The 16,232-nt window shown below is 51.7% G+C and overlaps 1 protein-coding gene across 1 annotated transcript in view; it reads left to right on the top strand.

Annotated features, from left to right (window-relative positions):
• The window catches only part of slc41a3 (solute carrier family 41 member 3), an 88,436-nt gene extending 73,581 nt beyond the window's left edge, over positions 1–14,855 (top strand). The window contains exons 10-12 of the mRNA XM_086002130.1: positions 3,434–3,582; positions 8,135–13,018; positions 13,628–14,855. Of these exons, the coding sequence (XP_085858256.1) occupies positions 3,434–3,582; positions 8,135–8,305 (320 nt within the window). The 3' untranslated portion in view covers positions 8,306–13,018; positions 13,628–14,855. The remainder of the gene's footprint in view (positions 1–3,433; positions 3,583–8,134; positions 13,019–13,627) is intronic.
• Positions 14,856–16,232: the final 1,377 nt, after the last annotated feature.

The raw sequence follows: 16,232 nt of genomic DNA, 5'->3' as shown, positions 1-16,232 counted from the left end.
CATCTTGTAGATGGTACACACTGCAGCCACGGTGCGCCGGTGGTGGAGGGAGTGAATGTTTAAGGTGGTGGATGGGGGTGCCAATCAAGCGGACTGCATTGTCCTGGATGGTGTTGAGCTTCTTGAGTGTTGTTGGAGCTGCACTCATCCAGGCAAGTGGAGAGTATTCCATCACACTCCTTACTTGTGCCTTATAGATGGTGGAAAGGCTTTGGGGAGTCAGAAGGTGAGACACTCGCCGCAGAATACCCAGCCTCTGACCTGCTCTTGTTGCCACAGTATTTATGCGGCTGGTCCAGTTAAGTTTCTGGTCAATGGTGACCCCCAGGATGTTGATGGTGGGGGATTCGGTGATGGTAATGCCGTTGAATGTCAAGAGGCGGTGGTTAGACTCTCGCTTGTTGGAGATAGTCATTGCCTGGCACTTGTGTGGCGCGAATGTTACCTGCCACTTATCAGCCCAAGCCTGAATGTTGTCCAGGTCTTGCTGTATGCGGGCATGGACTGCTTCATTATCTGAGGAGTTGTGAATGGAACTGGACACTGTGCAGTCATCAGCGAACATCCCCACTTCTGACCTTCTGACCACCACACTTTAGGAAGGAAGTGAAGGCTTTGGAGAGGGTGCAGAAGAGATTTACTAGAATGGTTCCAGGGCTGAGGGATTACAGTTACATGGAGAGACTGGAGAAGCTGGGGTTGTTCTCCTTAGAGCAAAGAAGGCTAAGAGGAGATTTGATAGAGGTGTTCAAAATCATGAAGGGTTTAGACAGAGTAAATAAAGAAACTGTTTCCAATGGCTGAAGGGTCGATAACCAGAGGGCACAGATTTAAGGTGATTGGCAAAAGAACCAGAGGCGACGGAGGAAAAACTATTTTACGCAGCGAGTGGTTAGGATTTGGAATGCGCTGCCTGATAGGGCGGTGAGAGGAGATTCAATAGAAATTTATGGCACAGAAGGAGGCCATTCGGCCCATCGTGTCCGTGCCGGCCGACAATGAGCTCTCCAGCCTAATCCCACTTTCCAGCTCTTGGTCCGTAGCCCTGTAGGTTACGACACTTCAAGCGCATATCCAAGTACTTTTTAAATGTGATGAGGGTTTCTGCCTCGACCACCCTTTCAGGCAGTGAGTTCCAGACCCCCACCACCCTTTGGGGGAAACAAGTTCTCCTCAACTCCCCTCTAATCCTCCGACCAATTACTTTAAATCTCTGCCCCCTGGTTATTGACCCCTCTGCTAAGGGAAATAGGTCCTTCCTATCCACTCTATCCAGGCCCCTCATAATTTTATACACCTCAATAAGGTCTCCCCTCAGCCTCCTCTGTTCCAATGAAAACAACCCCAGCCTCTCCAGTCTTTCCTCATAGCTAAAATTCTCCAGCCCAGGCAACATCCTTGTAAATCGCCTCTGCACCCTCTCTAGTGCAATCACATCCTTCCTGTAATGTGGTGACCAGAACTGCACGCAGTACTCTAGCTGAGGCCTAACTAGTGTTTTATACAGTTCAAGCATAACCTCCCTGCTCTTGTATTCTGTACCTCGGCTAATAAAGGCAAGTATTCCGTATGCCTTCTGAACCACCTTATCTACCTGTCCCGCTACCTTCAGGGATCTGTGGACATGCACTCCAAGGTCCCTCTGTTCCTCTACACTACTCAGTGTCCTACCATTTAATGTGTATTCCCTTTCCTTGTTAGCCCTCCCCAAATGCATTACCTCACACTTCTCCAAATTGAATTCCATTTGCCTCTTTTCTGCCCACCTGACCAGTCCATTGATAACTTCCTGCAGTCTACAGCTTTCTTCCTCATTATCAACCACACGGCCAATTTTTGTATCATCTGCAAACTTCTTAATCATGCCCCCTACATTCAAGTTTAAATCATTGATATATTATACCACTAAAAGCAAGGGACCCAGTACTGAGCCCTGCAGAACCCCACTGGAAACAGCCTTCCAGTCACAAAACACCCGCCGACCATTACTCTTTGCTTCCTGCCTCTGAGCCAATTTTGGCTCCAACTTGCCTCTTTCCCTTGGATCCCATGGGCTTTTACTTTTCTGACCAGCCATGTGGGACCTTATCAAAAGCCTTGCTAAATTCCATGTAGACTACATCAAACCCACTACCCTCATCGACCCTCCTTGTTACCTCCTCAAAAAATTCAGTCAAGTTAGTCAGATACTGCCTTCCCTTGACAAATCCACGCTGACTGCCCCTGATTAATCCGTGTCTTTCTAAAGAAAGATTTATCCTGTCCCTCAGAATTTTTTCCCACCACCGAGGTTAGGCTGACTGGCCTGTAATTACTCGGTCTATCCTTTTCTCCCTTTTTAAACCACAGTACAATGTTAGCAGTCCTCCAGTCCTCCGGCACCACACCTGTAGCCAGAGAGGATTGGAAAATGATGGTCAGAGCCTCTGCTATTTACTCCCTTGCAATAGTAGCCTTCAAAAGGGAATTGGATAAATACTTGAAGGAGAAAAAATTGTAGGGATATGGGGAAAGAGCGGGAGAGAGTGGGACTATTATTCCATTGACTGCAGTGGAACTGAATATCAGGCGCTTTGCTTAATGGGCGGCCGATCAGATATCTCCCGCTTTGTGCCACAGCCCGAGATGAATTTCTAGTCCTATGGTTCTAAGTTACAACCAGAAACAGGCCATTTGGCCCATCCAGTCCATGTCGGCCTTTACCCTCCATACCCACCCTGTTCCCGTCTCCCTTCATCCCCCTTTCCAATCATTTTAATCTTCAATGTTGACACAGTTGGATAGCTGATTGTTTGACAGATGTTTGTTGGTTCAGGGTATTAAGGGTTACAGAACCAAGGCAGGTAGGTGGAGTTAAGATACAGATCAGCCACGTTCTCATTGAATGAGTGAGGCAGGGTCGAGGGGCTGAATGGCCTCCTGTTTTTTTTCCTATGTAAGTTTCTGTCTCGACCACCAACCCTGGAGTGAATCCCGCAGCCCCACAACTCTCTGTGTGAAGAGGTTCCTCCTGCCCTCTGTTCTAAATCTCTGACATTTAATCTTGTGTCTGTGGCCCCTCGTTCCTGACCCCTCGACCACTGGGAGCAGTCTGCTTCTATCTACCCTGTCCCGACCTTTCCTGGTTATTATATCGCCCTGTAAGCTTTTTGATTACAGGTGGAATATCATGAAAGGAAGCCGTATTTCCAGACGGCAAAAACCACACAGGAACAGAGACAGGCGCAAACAGGTTAAATCTGTGATCGGCTGGAAACACATCAGACGGAATCCCCCGCTGCTCATGTTGCTATTCGCTGTTTGTCGTCATGGCGACTGGTACATAAAGCATGAATCTAGTTGCAGGGATTCCGCAGCGGAAAACTAACAAAAGAATATTAGAATCAAAAAGGTTTAATCGTGAGGACTCATTTTATTTGCTTCTTTCCCCCAGGTGTAAACTCGACGTCGGCCCGCGTCCTGTTCCTGCTCGTGGTCCCTGGTCACCTGCTCTTCCTCTACACCATCCATCTCCTCCAGGGCGGTCATATGGGCATAACCGTCACCTTCACCCTCTTCTACGTCACTGCTGCTCTGCTACAGGTAACGGAACCGAGACTTTGCCGCATACTTGCCATGGCTCAGTGGGTAGCACGCTCTCTCTCGCTCGCTCGCCTCAGTGTCGGAAGGCCGTGGGTTAGGAACATTAGATCAGGGGGAGGCCATTCAGCCCCTCCAGCCTGTTCCACCATTCAATGAGATCATGGCTGACCTGCGACATAACTCCATCTACCCACCTTTGGCCCATATCCCTCAATACCCTTTAGTTAACAGAAATCTATCAATCTCAGATTTAAAATTAACAACTGATCTAGCATCGATTGCCATTTGCGGAAGAGAGTTCCAAACTTCTACCACCCTTTGTGTGTCGAAGTGTTTCCTAATTTCACTCCTGAAAGGTCTGGCTCCAATTTTTAGACTCTGCCCCCTAGTCCTAGACTCCCCGACCAGCGGAAATAGTTTCTCTCTATCGACCCTCTCTGTTCCCCATAATATCTTGAAAACTGTGATCCGATCAACCCATAACCTTCTAAATTCTAATTTGTGTAATCTCTCCTCGTAACTTAACCCTTGGAGTCCGGGTATTATTCTGGTAAACCTACGCTGCACTCCCTCCAAGGCCAATATATCCTCCCTAAGGTGTGGTGCCCAGAACTGCTCCCAGTGCTCCAGGTGTGGTCTAACCAGGGTTTGTACAGCTGCAGCATAACTTCTACCCCCTTGTATTCTAGTCCCCTAGATATAAAGGCCAGCATTCCATTAGACTTTGATTATTTTCTGTACCTGTTCATGACATTTTAATGATCTGTGTACCTGAACCCCCCCCTCAGGTCTCTTTGGACATCCACTGTTTTTAGCCTTTCACCATTTAGAAAGTACCCTGTTTTATCCTTTTTAGGTCCAAAGTGGATGACCTCACATTTGCCTACATTGAAATCCTATTGCCACAGTTTTGTCCATTCACTTAATCTGTCCATATCCCTTTGTAATTTTATGCTTTCATCTACACTGCCTACAATGCCGCCTATCTTTGTGTCATTGGCAAATTTGGATCTATGACTTTCTATGGCATCATCTAACTCGTTAATAAATACTGTGAATAGTTGAGGCCCCAACACCGATCCCTGCGGGACACCACTAGTCACATCCTGCCTATTTGAGTACCTGCCCATTATCCCGGCTCTCTGTCTCCTGCCGCTCAGCTAATTTCCTAACCAGGTCAATAATTTGCCCTCAATTCTGTGGGCTTCTACCTTAGTTAACAGTCTCTTATGTGGGACTTTATCAAATGCCTTCTGGAAGCCCATATAAATAACATCCATAGATCAAAGCTCTGCAGTCCTGCTACATCCAGGCGTGAATGGTGGTGGACCATTGAACAACTAACGGGAGGAGGAGACTTCATGAATTTCCCCATCCTCAATGATGGTGGAGCCCAACACGTGAGTGCAAAAGACAAGGCTGAAGCGTTTGCAACCATCCTCAGCCAGAAGTGCCAAGTGGATGATCCATATCGGCCTACTCCAGAGGCTCCCACCATCACAGAAGCCAGTCTTCAGCCAATTTGATTCACTCCACGCGATATCAAGAAATGGCTGAGCGCACTGGATACAGCAAAGGCTGTGGGCCCCCGACAACATCCCGGCTGTCATGTTGAAGACTTGTGCTCCAGAACTAGCCGGGCCTCTAGCCAAGCTGTCCCAGTACAGCTACAACACTGGCATCTATCTGACAATGTGGAAAACTGCCCAGGTATGTCCTGTCCACAAAAAGCAGGACAAATCCAATCCGGCCAATTACCACCCATCAGTCTACTCTCAATCATCAGCAAAGTGATGGAAGGTGTCATCGACAGTGCTATCAAGCTGCACTTAATCACCAATAACCTGCTCACTGATGCCCAGTTTGGGTTCCACCAAAACCACTCGGCTCCAGACCTCATTACAGCCTTGGTCCAAACATGGACAAAAGAGCTGAATTCCAGAGGTGAGGTGAGAGTGACTGCCTTTGACATCAAGGCAGCATTTGACCGAGTCTGGCATCAAGGAGCACGAGTAAAACTGAAGTCAATGGGAATCAGGGGGGAAAACGCTCCACTGGCTGGAGTCATACCTAGCACAAAGGAAGATGGTTGTGGTTGTTGGAGGTCAATCATCACAGCCCCAGGACATCGGTGCAGGAGTTCCTCAGGGCAGTGTCCTAGGCCCAACCATCTTCAGCTGCTTCATCAATGACCTTCCCTCCAACATAAAATCAGAAGTGGGGATGTTCACTGATGACTGCACAGTGTTCAGCGCCATTCACAACTCCTCAGATAATGAAGCAGTCCGTGCCCGCATGCAGCAAGATGTGGACAACATTCAGGCTTGGGCTGATAAGTGGCAGGTAACATTTGTGCCACACAACTGCCAGGCAATGACTATCTCCAACAAGTGAGAGTCTAACCACCGCCCCTTGACATTCAACAGCATTACCATCACCGAATCCCCCACCATCAACATCCTGGGTAACAACAGAAAATGCTGGAAAAACTCAGCAGGTCAGGCAACATCCATGGAGAGAAATGTGAGTTGACGTTTCGGGTTGGACCCTTCTTCAAAACTGGAAAGAAAAGAAACTAGATCGGAGGCAGGGCTGCGATCGGACAAAAGAATAAAAGAAACAAAAGAAGTAAAAGAGATTAGAAGCTAGACGAGATGGTAATAGGCTGGGATTACGTGTAAAGTGTCACACCTGGCAGCTATCTTTTGCCCTGCCAGTACACTTTACACCTAATCCCAGCCTATTACCATCTCGTCTAGCTTCTAATCTCTTTTACTTCTTTTGTTTCTTTTATTCTTTTGTCCGATCGCAGCCCTGCCTCCGATCTAGTTTCTTTGCTTTCCAGTTTTGAAGAAGGGTCCAACCCGAAACGTCAACTCAAATTTCTCTCCACGGATGTTGCCTGACCTGCTGAGTTTTTCCAGCATTTTCTGTTGTTATTTCGGATTTCCAACATCTGCAGTATTTTGCTATCAACATGCTGGGGGTCACCATTGACCAGAAACTTAACTGGGCCAGCCACATAAATACTGTGGCAACAAGAGCAGGTCAGAGGCTGGGTATTCTGCGGCGAGTGTCTCACCTCCTGACTCCCCAAAGCCTCTCCACCATCTCCAAGGCACAAGTCAGGAGTGTGATGGAATACTCTCCTCTTGCCTGGATGAGTGCAGCTCCAACAACACTCAAGAAGCTCGACACCATCCAGGACAAAGCAGCCCGTTTGATTGGCACCCCATCCAGCACCTTAAACATTCACTCCCTCCACCACCGGCGTACCGTGGCTGCAGTGTGTACCATCTACAAGATGCACTGCAGCAACTCGCCAAGGCTTCTTCGGCAGCACCTCCCAAACCCGCGACCTCTTCCACCTAGAAGGACAAGGGCAGCAGGCGCATGGGAACACCGCCACCTCCAAGTTCCCCTCCAAGTCACACACCATCCTGACTTGGCAGTATATCGCCGTTCCTTCATCGTTGCTGGGTCAAAATCCCGGAACTCCCTTCCTAACAGCACTGTGGGAGCACCTTCACCACACGGACTGCAGCGGTTTAAGAAGGTGGCTCACCACCACCTTCTCAAGGCAACATCCCCACCGACACCTGGGAATCCCTGGCCCAAGACTGCACAAAGTTGAGGAGAAGCATCCGGGAAGGCGCCGAACACCTTGAGTCTCTTCGCCGGGAGCAAACGGAAGCCAAGCGCAGGCAGCGCACGTCAACCCAAGCACCCCACCCACCCACCCCTTCAACCACCGTCTGCCCCACCTGTGACAGAGACTGTAGGTCCCGCATCGGACTCATCAGTCACCTGAGAACTCATTTTTAATGTGGAAGCAAGTCATCCTCGGTTCCGAGGGACTGCCTGAGAGAGAATTAGGGATGGAGGGGCAGTACTGAGGGAGCGCTGCACTGTCGGAGGGGCAGTACTGAGGGAGCGCTGCACTGTCGGAGGGGCAGTACTGAGGGAGAGCTGCACTGTCGGAGGGGCAGTACTGAGGGAGCGCCGCACTGTCAGAGGGGCAGTACTGAGGGAGCGCTGCACTGTCGGAGGGGCAGTACTGAGGGAGCGCTGCACTGTCGGAGGGGCAGTACTGAGGGAGCGCTGCACTGTCGGAGGGGCAGTACTGAAGGAGCGCTGCACTGTCGGAGGGGCAGTACTGAGGGAGCGCTGCACTGTCGGAGGGGCAGTACTGAGGGAGCGCTGCACTGTCGGAGGGGCAGTACTGAGGGAGCGCTGCACTGTCGGAGGGGCAGTACTGAGGGAGTGCTGCACTGTCGGAGGGGCAGTACTGAGGGAGTGCTGCACTGTTTGAGGTGCTGTCTTTCAGATGAAACATTAAACCGAGGCCCCGTCTGTCCTCTTGGTTTCACCCTAGGTTATTGTGTTGAAATCTCTGGGAGTGGGGAGTCTAACCCACGATCTTCTGGCTGAGAGGCGAGCGTGCGGGCCCGGAGTGAGCACCGGGAGGCGAGGGTGCGGTTCTTAGGCCCGTCTATGATGGGTGAGCTGGCTCGAGTGAAGACTGACCTTTGCCCTCTTGTGCCATGGACAGGTGGGCATCCTGCTCTACGCCGCTGACCTCATCGTCCGCCTGACCTGGCGCATGCACCTGGATCCCGACAACTTCTCCATCCCATACCTGACCGCGCTGGGGGACCTGCTGGGCACCGGCTTCCTGGCCCTCTGCTTCCACGCTGTGCGGCTCATCGGGGCCGGTGCCTGAGGCCCGACCAGCGACGGAGCGAAGAGGCCCCGAACAGCACTGGAGAATCGGACATTTCCCCTCCCAGCTCCCAGACCGTGCTGCACTGGTCAGACACCCGCGAGACCTCGCCACCACACGCAGTGTCCATTCACATTCGTAATGTGCAGGTTTGCTGAGTGAACCGGCCCAGGGCATTCAAAATGTATTAGATTCCACCGTCCCCCTATCAAAAAACCTATTTCACAGCACAGAAAGAGGCCATTCGGCCCCTCCGCTCCGTGCCGGTGTTTCTGCTCCACACCAGCCTCCTCCCACCTTCTTCATCTCACCCCATCACCATCACCCTCTATTCCTTTCTCCCTCATGTGTTTATCCAGCTTCCCCTTAAATGTATCTCTGCTCTTCGCCTCAACCACTCCCTGTGGTAGCGAGTTCCACATTCTCACCACTCTCTGGGTAAAGAAGTTTCTCCTGAATTCCCCAGTGGATTTATTAGTGACTATCTTATATTGATGGCCCCCAGTTCTGGTCTCCCCCACAAGTGGAAACATCTTCTCTACGTCTACCCTATCGAACCCCTTCATAATCTTAAAGACCTCGATCAGGTCTCCCCTCAGCCTTCTCTTTTCTAGAGAAAAGAGCCCCGGCCTGTTCAGTCTTTCCCGATAGGTGTAACCTCTCAGTTCTGGTACCATCCTTGTGAATCTTTGTTCACCTTCCCCAGTGCCTCGATATTCTTTTTGTAACATGGAGACCAGACCGTGCACCGTGCTCCGAGTGCGGTCTAACCAAGGTTCCATACAGGTTTAACACAACTTCTCTGCTTTTCGATTCCATCCGTCGAGAAATAAACCCCCGGTGCTTGGTTTGCTGTTTTATGGCCTTATTAACCCGTGTCACGACATTTAATGAATTGTGTATCTGTGCCCCCAGATCCCTCTGCTCCTCGACCCCATTCACACCCTCAGTTGTTCAGGCAGTAAGTGACCTCCTTATTCCTCCTACCGAAAGGCACCACCTCACACTTACCTGTATTGAAATGAATTTGTTAATCACACTCACATTGAGGCTGAATCCAAGCAAACTGCAGTGCTGGGTCGTCACCCCAAGGTGTCACTCTCGAACACCCCGTGGAACTCTGAGAGTCAGTGTCTGTGGAACTGTACCCCAGTGAGAGTCAGTGCCTGTGGAACTGTACCCCAGTGAGAGTCAGTGTCTGTGGAACTGTACCCCAGTGAGAGTCAGTGTCTGTGGAACTGTACCCCAGTGAGAGCCAGTGTCTGTGGAACTGTACCCCAGTGAGAGTCAGTGTCTGTGGAACTGTGTCCCAGTGAGAGTCAGTGTCTGTGGAACTGTACCCCAGTGAGAGCCAGTGTCTGTGGAACTGTACCCCAGTGAGAGTCAGTGCCTGTGGAACTGTGCCCCAGTGAGAGTCAGTGTCTGTGGAACTGTACCCCAGTGAGAGTCAGTGTCTGTGGAACTGTACCCCAGTGAGAGTCAGTGTCTGTGGAACTGTAACCCAGTGAGAGTCAGTGTCTGTGGAACTGTACCCCAGTGAGAGTCAGTGTCTGTGGAACTGTACCCCAGTGAGAGTCAGTGTCTGTGGAACTGTAACCCAGTGAGAGTCAGTGTCTGTGGAACTGTAACCCAGTGAGAGTCAGTGTCTGTGGAACTGTACCCCAGTGAGAGTCAGTGTCTGTGGAACTGTACCCAGCGAGAGTCAGTGTCTGTGGAACTGTACCCCAGTGAGAGTCAGTGTCTGTGGAACTGTACCCCAGTGAGAGTCAGTGTCTGTGGAACTGTACCCAGCGAGAGTCAGTGTCTGTGGAACTGTACCCCAGTGAGAGTCAGTGTCTGTGGAACTGTACCCCAGTGAGAGTCAGTGTCTGTGGAACTGTACCCCAGTGAGAATCAGTGTCTGTGGAACTGTACCCCAGTGAGAGTCAGTGTCTGTGGAACTGTACCCCAGTGAGAGTCAGTGTCTGTGGAACTGTACCCCAGTGAGAGTCAGTGTCTGTGGAACTGTACCCCAGTGAGAGTCAGTGTCTGTGGAACTGTACCCCAGTGAGAGTCAGTGTCTGTGGAACTGTACCCCAGTGAGAGTCAGCGTCTGTGGAACTGTACCCCAGTGAGAGTCAGTGTCTGTGGAACTGTACCCCAGTGAGGGTCAGTGTCTGTGGAACTGTACCCCAGTGAGAGTCAGTGTCTGTGGAACTGTACCCCAGTGAGAGTCAGTGTCTGTGGAACTGTACCCCAGTGAGGGTCAGTGTCTGTGGATCTGTACCCCAGTGAGGGTCAGTGTCTGTGGAACTGTACCCCAGTGAGAGTCAGTGTCTGTGGAACTGTACCCCAGTGAGGGTCAGTGTCTGTGGAACTGTGCCCCAGTGAGAGTCAGTGTCTGTGGAACTGTACCCCAGTGAGAGTCAGTGTCTGTGGAACTGTACCCCAGTGAGAGTCAGTGTCTGTGGAACTGTACCCCAGTGAGAGTCAGTGTCTGTGGAACTGTACCCCAGTGAGGGTCAGTGTCTGTGGATCTGTACCCCAGTGAGGGTCAGTGTCTGTGGAACTGTACCCCAGTGAGAGTCAGTGTCTGTGGAACTGTACCCCAGTGAGAGTCAGTGGAACTGTACCCCAGTGAGGGTCAGTGTCTGTGGAACTGTACCCCAGTGAGAGTCAGTGTCTGTGGAACTGTACCCCAGTGAGAGTCAGTGTCTGTGGAACTGAGCCCCAGTGAGAGTCAGTGTCTGTGGAACTGTACCCCAGTGAGAGTCAGTGTCTGTGGAACTGTACCCCAGTGAGGGTCAGTGTCTGTGGAACTGAGCCCCAGTGAGAGTCAGTGTCTGTGGAACTGTACCCCAGTGAGAGTCAGTGTCTGTGGAACTGTACCCCAGTGAAAGTCAGGGCAGGATTTTCATTGGGCCGTGGAGTCGGGATTGGAGGCGTGTGGGGGGTTAAAATCTCGAAATCGGGGGGCACGAACCCATCCCGCCCCCAACCCGCCTCCATGCCAGTTTCAAAGGAGGCGGGTACCCGACCTGTGCTGGGAGCCGCCTCCCCGAGGCGGGAAGGGGATTAGTGCCAATTAACTGCCAGTTAACAGGCAGTTTTTGGCCTAATCCCTATTTTTATTGGTGAAGTGTGGGATTCCCGACGGCTCCAAACCACGTCAAGTTAGCGAGGCGGACCGTCGGGCTGAAGAGCTTGGAGGGTTCAAGATGTTCGGTGTTCAAGTGAGTGATGTGTGCTTGAGTGCAGAGGTAAGTGTGTTTGGTGTGTGTAAAGTGTTTAAAGAAGTTTAATTACCTTTACTTACCTTTGCAGCCTTCCTTCCTTCAGGTCTCGGGAGTCCCTCATCTCACCGGCACAGAAAGCAGAATGGCCGCGAGCTGTCAAAAGTTGCAGCATTCAGCTTTCTGTTCCGGAGAGATCTCTAAATCAGCCTGAGAGGAAGGAATTAACTTAGAGTACAGATTGTCGGTGACAGCTTCAAACAGCTGTCAAACGCTGATATTTCATCTGTCAAAAGCTCTTGACAGATGAAATATCAATCTGTGACTTCACCTGTTGCCGGGTGGCCCTTAATTGGCCTGCTGAGCCCGCTGGGCGGACTCAACAAGGTCAATCAAGTGAAAATCACGTGGGTTGGCTCGAACTCGATGGAGGCGGGACTACAACCCCGAAAGTTGTAGTCCCGCCTCCCACACGCCTCCAGTATCAAAATCCAGCCCTCAGTGTCTGTGGAACTGTACCCCAGTGAGAGTCAGTGTCTGTGGAACTGTACCCCAGTGAGAGTCAGTGTCTGTGGAACTGTACCCCAGTGAGAGTCAGTGTCTGTGGAACTGTACCCCAGTGAGAGTCAGTGTCTGTGGAACTGTACCCCAGTGATAGTCAGTGTCTGTGGAACTGTACCCCGGTGAGAGTCAGTGTCTGTGGAACTGTACCCCAGTGAGAGTCAGTGTCTGTGGAACTGTACCCCAGTGAGAGTCAGTGTCTGTGGAACTGTACCCCGGTGAGAGTCAGTGTCTGTGGAACTGTACCCCAGTGAGAGTCAGTGTCTGTGGAACTGTACCCCAGTGAGAGTCAGTGCCTGTGGAACTGTACCCCAGTGAGAGTCAGTGTCTGTGTAACTGTACCCCAGTGAGAGTCAGTGTCTGTGGAACTGTACCCCAGTGAGAGTCAGTGTCTGTGTAACTGTACCCCAGTGAGAGCCAGTGTCTGTGGAACTGTACCCCAGTGAGAGTCGGTGCCTGTATCGCTTCACAGCAGATGGTCAATGAAATATTGATTGAATATTTTTTTTTAGAAGAATGAGAGATTAATCGGGGCCATGAGTTCTGAGAGTTGAGCTGAGAATCCCGGAGGCTGAATGCAGTGTGAGACTCACCTGTGCACATTTGTAGAACCTCTCTGCACCTGAAAGATATCACATTAGGAATCACCTACCGACACAGAGAGTGCACTAACGGACAGAGTGAGTGCACTAACGGACAGAGTGAGTGCCGACCTGGTGTGCAGACTGCTGGCTGTGCTGCACAGCTGGATCTGATAGTTTGAGTGTTTTAATTTCCACGCCTAATAAATTTGATGCTGTATTTTTACATTTCTGTTGCAGTGTCTGCTGAGAATGGACCAGAGCTCATGTTTCAGACTGGAGTGGCCCCGGGAGGGAGGGGAGCACGGTGGGCAGGTGCCCCCTAGCTGGGACATGACCGAGGTCACTCGCTGAGCGAGGTCAGTGCCAGGGCCACTCGCTGACCGAGGTCACTGCCAGGGTCACTCGCTGACCGAGGTCAGTGCCAGGGTCACTCGCTGACCGAGGTCAGTGCCAGGGTCACTCGCTGACCGAGGTCAGTGCCAGGGTCACTCGCTGACCGAGGTCAGTGCCAGGGTCACTCGCTGACCGAGGTCAGTGCCAGGGCCACTCGCTGACCGAGGTCACTGCCAGGGTCACTCGCTGACCGAGGTCAGTGCCAGGGTCACTCGCTGACCGAGGTCAGTGCCAGGGTCACTCGCTGACCGAGGTCAGTGCCAGGGTCACTCGCTGACCGAGGTCAGTGCCAGGGTCACTCGCTGACCGAGGTCAGTGCCAGGGTCACTCGCTGAGCGAGGTCAGTGCCAGGGCCACTCGCTGACCGAGGTCAGTGCCAGGGTCACTCGCTGACCGAGGTCAGTGCCAGGGTCACTCGCTGACCGAGGTCAGTGCCAGGGTCACTCGCTGACCGAGGTCAGTGCCAGGGTCACTCGCTGACCGAGGTCAGTGCCAGGGTCACTCGCTGACCGAGGTCAGTGCCAGGGCCACTCGCTGATCGAGGTCAGTGCCAGGGCCACTCGCTGACCGAGGTCACTGCCAGGGTCACTCGCTGACCGAGGTCGGTGCCAGGGTCACTCGCTGACCGAGGTCGGTGCCAGGGTCACTCGCTGACCGAGGTCGGTGCCAGGGTCACTCGCTGACCGAGGTCGGTGCCAGGGTCACTCGCTGACCGAGGTCGGTGCCAGGGTCACTCGCTGACCGAGGTCGGTGCCAGGGTCACTCGCTGACCGAGGTCGGTGCCAGGGTCACTCGCTGACCGAGGTCGGTGCCAGGGTCACTCGCTGACCAGGGTCACTGCCAGGGTCACTCGCTGACCGAGGTCAGTGCCAGGGTCACTCGCTGACCGAGGTCAGTGCCAGGGCCACTCGCTGACCGAGGTCAGTGCCAGGGCCACTCGCTGACCGAGGTCACTGCCAGGGTCACTCGCTGACCGAGGTCAGTGCCAGGGTCACTCGCTGACCGAGGTCAGTGCCAGGGTCACTCGCTGACCGAGGTCAGTGCCAGGGTCACTCGCTGACCGAGGTCAGTGCCAGGGTCACTCGCTGACCGAGGTCAGTGCCAGGGTCACTCGCTGACCGAGGTCAGTGCCAGGGTCACTCGCTGACCGAGGTCAGTGCCAGGGTCACTCGCTGACCCATACATAGGCCGTATTTCTTCAGAACCCGCTTGTTGCCATGGAAACCAAACATTAAATCTTATAGGACCTTGGGGTTTGCTGGCTATAAAACCAGTGATTATAGGGGCACAGGCATTGGAGAAAATAAATGTCTGACTGAGACAGTGACTCTTTAAATGTGAGCCTGGCTCCTAAAGTTTTATCGCTAAACTTGTTGTAAAAACCCAAGTGGTTCATTGATGCCCTACGAGTGGAACCTGCTGTCCTTACCCAGTCTGGCCTACCCGTGACTCCAGTCCCACACTAGCTAGTTGACTCAGTGCCCCTGTGAAGTGTCCAGAAAGCCCTTCGGTTGTAGAAACAATCACTGTTTTAAGCCCCACCACCACCTTCAAGCCAACATTTCACCCCTCACATCCTGAGCACCAATAACAATTGGTCTCAGCTTTGACAGCTTCTCCCCGTGGTTGAATAGTTTCCCAGTGCAGGCTGACAAATGAAGGAACGGCCACTTGGTGAACTCGGGCGGAGGACAGGCAGCGGACAGCAAACGGAACGGAATCCAGAGGGACAGACACGGAGCCAATCAGTCACTTACAAAATACTTTTATTTTTAAAAAATCCATCAGAGTTGCACCTTTTGTTTGTCTCGGCTCCAGTTATTTTGTGCACTTTGCTCGGATTTTATTTAAATCCACATTTTTCTTTTGTTCACATCTACGCAGTCAGATACAGCCGCTGGGGATAAACCAAATTAACTAACTGACACCGGAGACTAACCAAATTAACCACCCATTACTGGGGATTAACCAAATTACCAATACCAGAGACTAACCAAATTAACCACCCGTTACTGGGGATTAACTAAATTAACTAACCAATACCAGAGATTAACCAATTAACCATCCAATACTGGGAATTAACCTAATTAACTAACCGATACAGGAGATTAAACATTAAGAATGGTTGAATAGAACCATGGAAGATTAATACTAGAGATTAAACAAGTTAACCATCTGTTACTGGTGATTAACCAAAATAATCATCCGATGCCAAAGATTAACCAATTAGCCATCCGACTAACCAAACTAACCATCCATAGCCAGGGATTAACCATCCAGTACCAAGGAATAACTATCTACACCAGAGATGAACTAAATTAGTTATCCAGTATCGAGCATTCAGAAAATGAACTGTGCATTACTGAGGATTAAAGAAATCAGAGAGAGAATGGGGGCGGAGAATGGGGAGGGGTGAGGCGGGGAATCCGTTATTCCGCGTAGGGAATTAAATAAATAAATAAAACGGTCGGGAAACACAGCGTGTGGACTTCAAACTGTGTCGTCTTCAACCTGTAACAAAATGAATCATCCTTCCCGCTCCCGATTACAGCTCAGAGACTCAATCCTGCGGGTTTGGCTCATTCCCGTTAAGTTGATGAGCTGCCACCACAGAGCCACACCCGTCGGGCGCAGGCACCAGAGGTCCTCGCGGGTGGCACTCCATGCCAGGCTCCCAGGCAGCAGCCACATCCATTAAACGCCACTCCCCAAAGCCTTTCCACCATCTACAAGGCACAAGTCAGGAGTGTGATGGGATACTCTCCACTTGCCTGGATGAGTGCAGCTCTAACAACACTCAAGAAGCTCGACACCATCCAGGACAAAGCAGCCCGCTTGATTGGCACCCCATCCACCACTTTAAACATTCACTCCCTCCACCACCGGCGCACCGTGGCTGCAGTGTGTACCATCTACAAGATGCACTGCAGCAACTCGCCAAGGCTTCTTCGGCAGCACCTCCCAAACCCGCCACCTCTTCCACCTGGAAGGACAAAGGCAGCAGGCGCATGGGAACACCACCACCTCCAAGTTCCCCTCGAGTCACACACCATCCTGACTTGGAAATATATCGGCCGTTCCTAACAGCGCTGTGGGAGCACCTTCACCACACGGACTGCAGCGGTTCAAGAAGGCGGCTCACCACCACCTTCTCGAGGGCAACTAGGGATGGGCAAT

This window comes from Somniosus microcephalus, chromosome 11 (genome assembly GCF_052327205.1).
Source record: "Somniosus microcephalus isolate GS21.2 chromosome 11, FLI_Smic_1.0, whole genome shotgun sequence".
NCBI classification, from domain to species: domain Eukaryota; kingdom Metazoa; phylum Chordata; class Chondrichthyes; order Squaliformes; family Somniosidae; genus Somniosus; species Somniosus microcephalus.
Note: the sequence above shows the minus strand (reverse complement) of the source record. Positions and strands in the feature narration are given on the sequence as shown.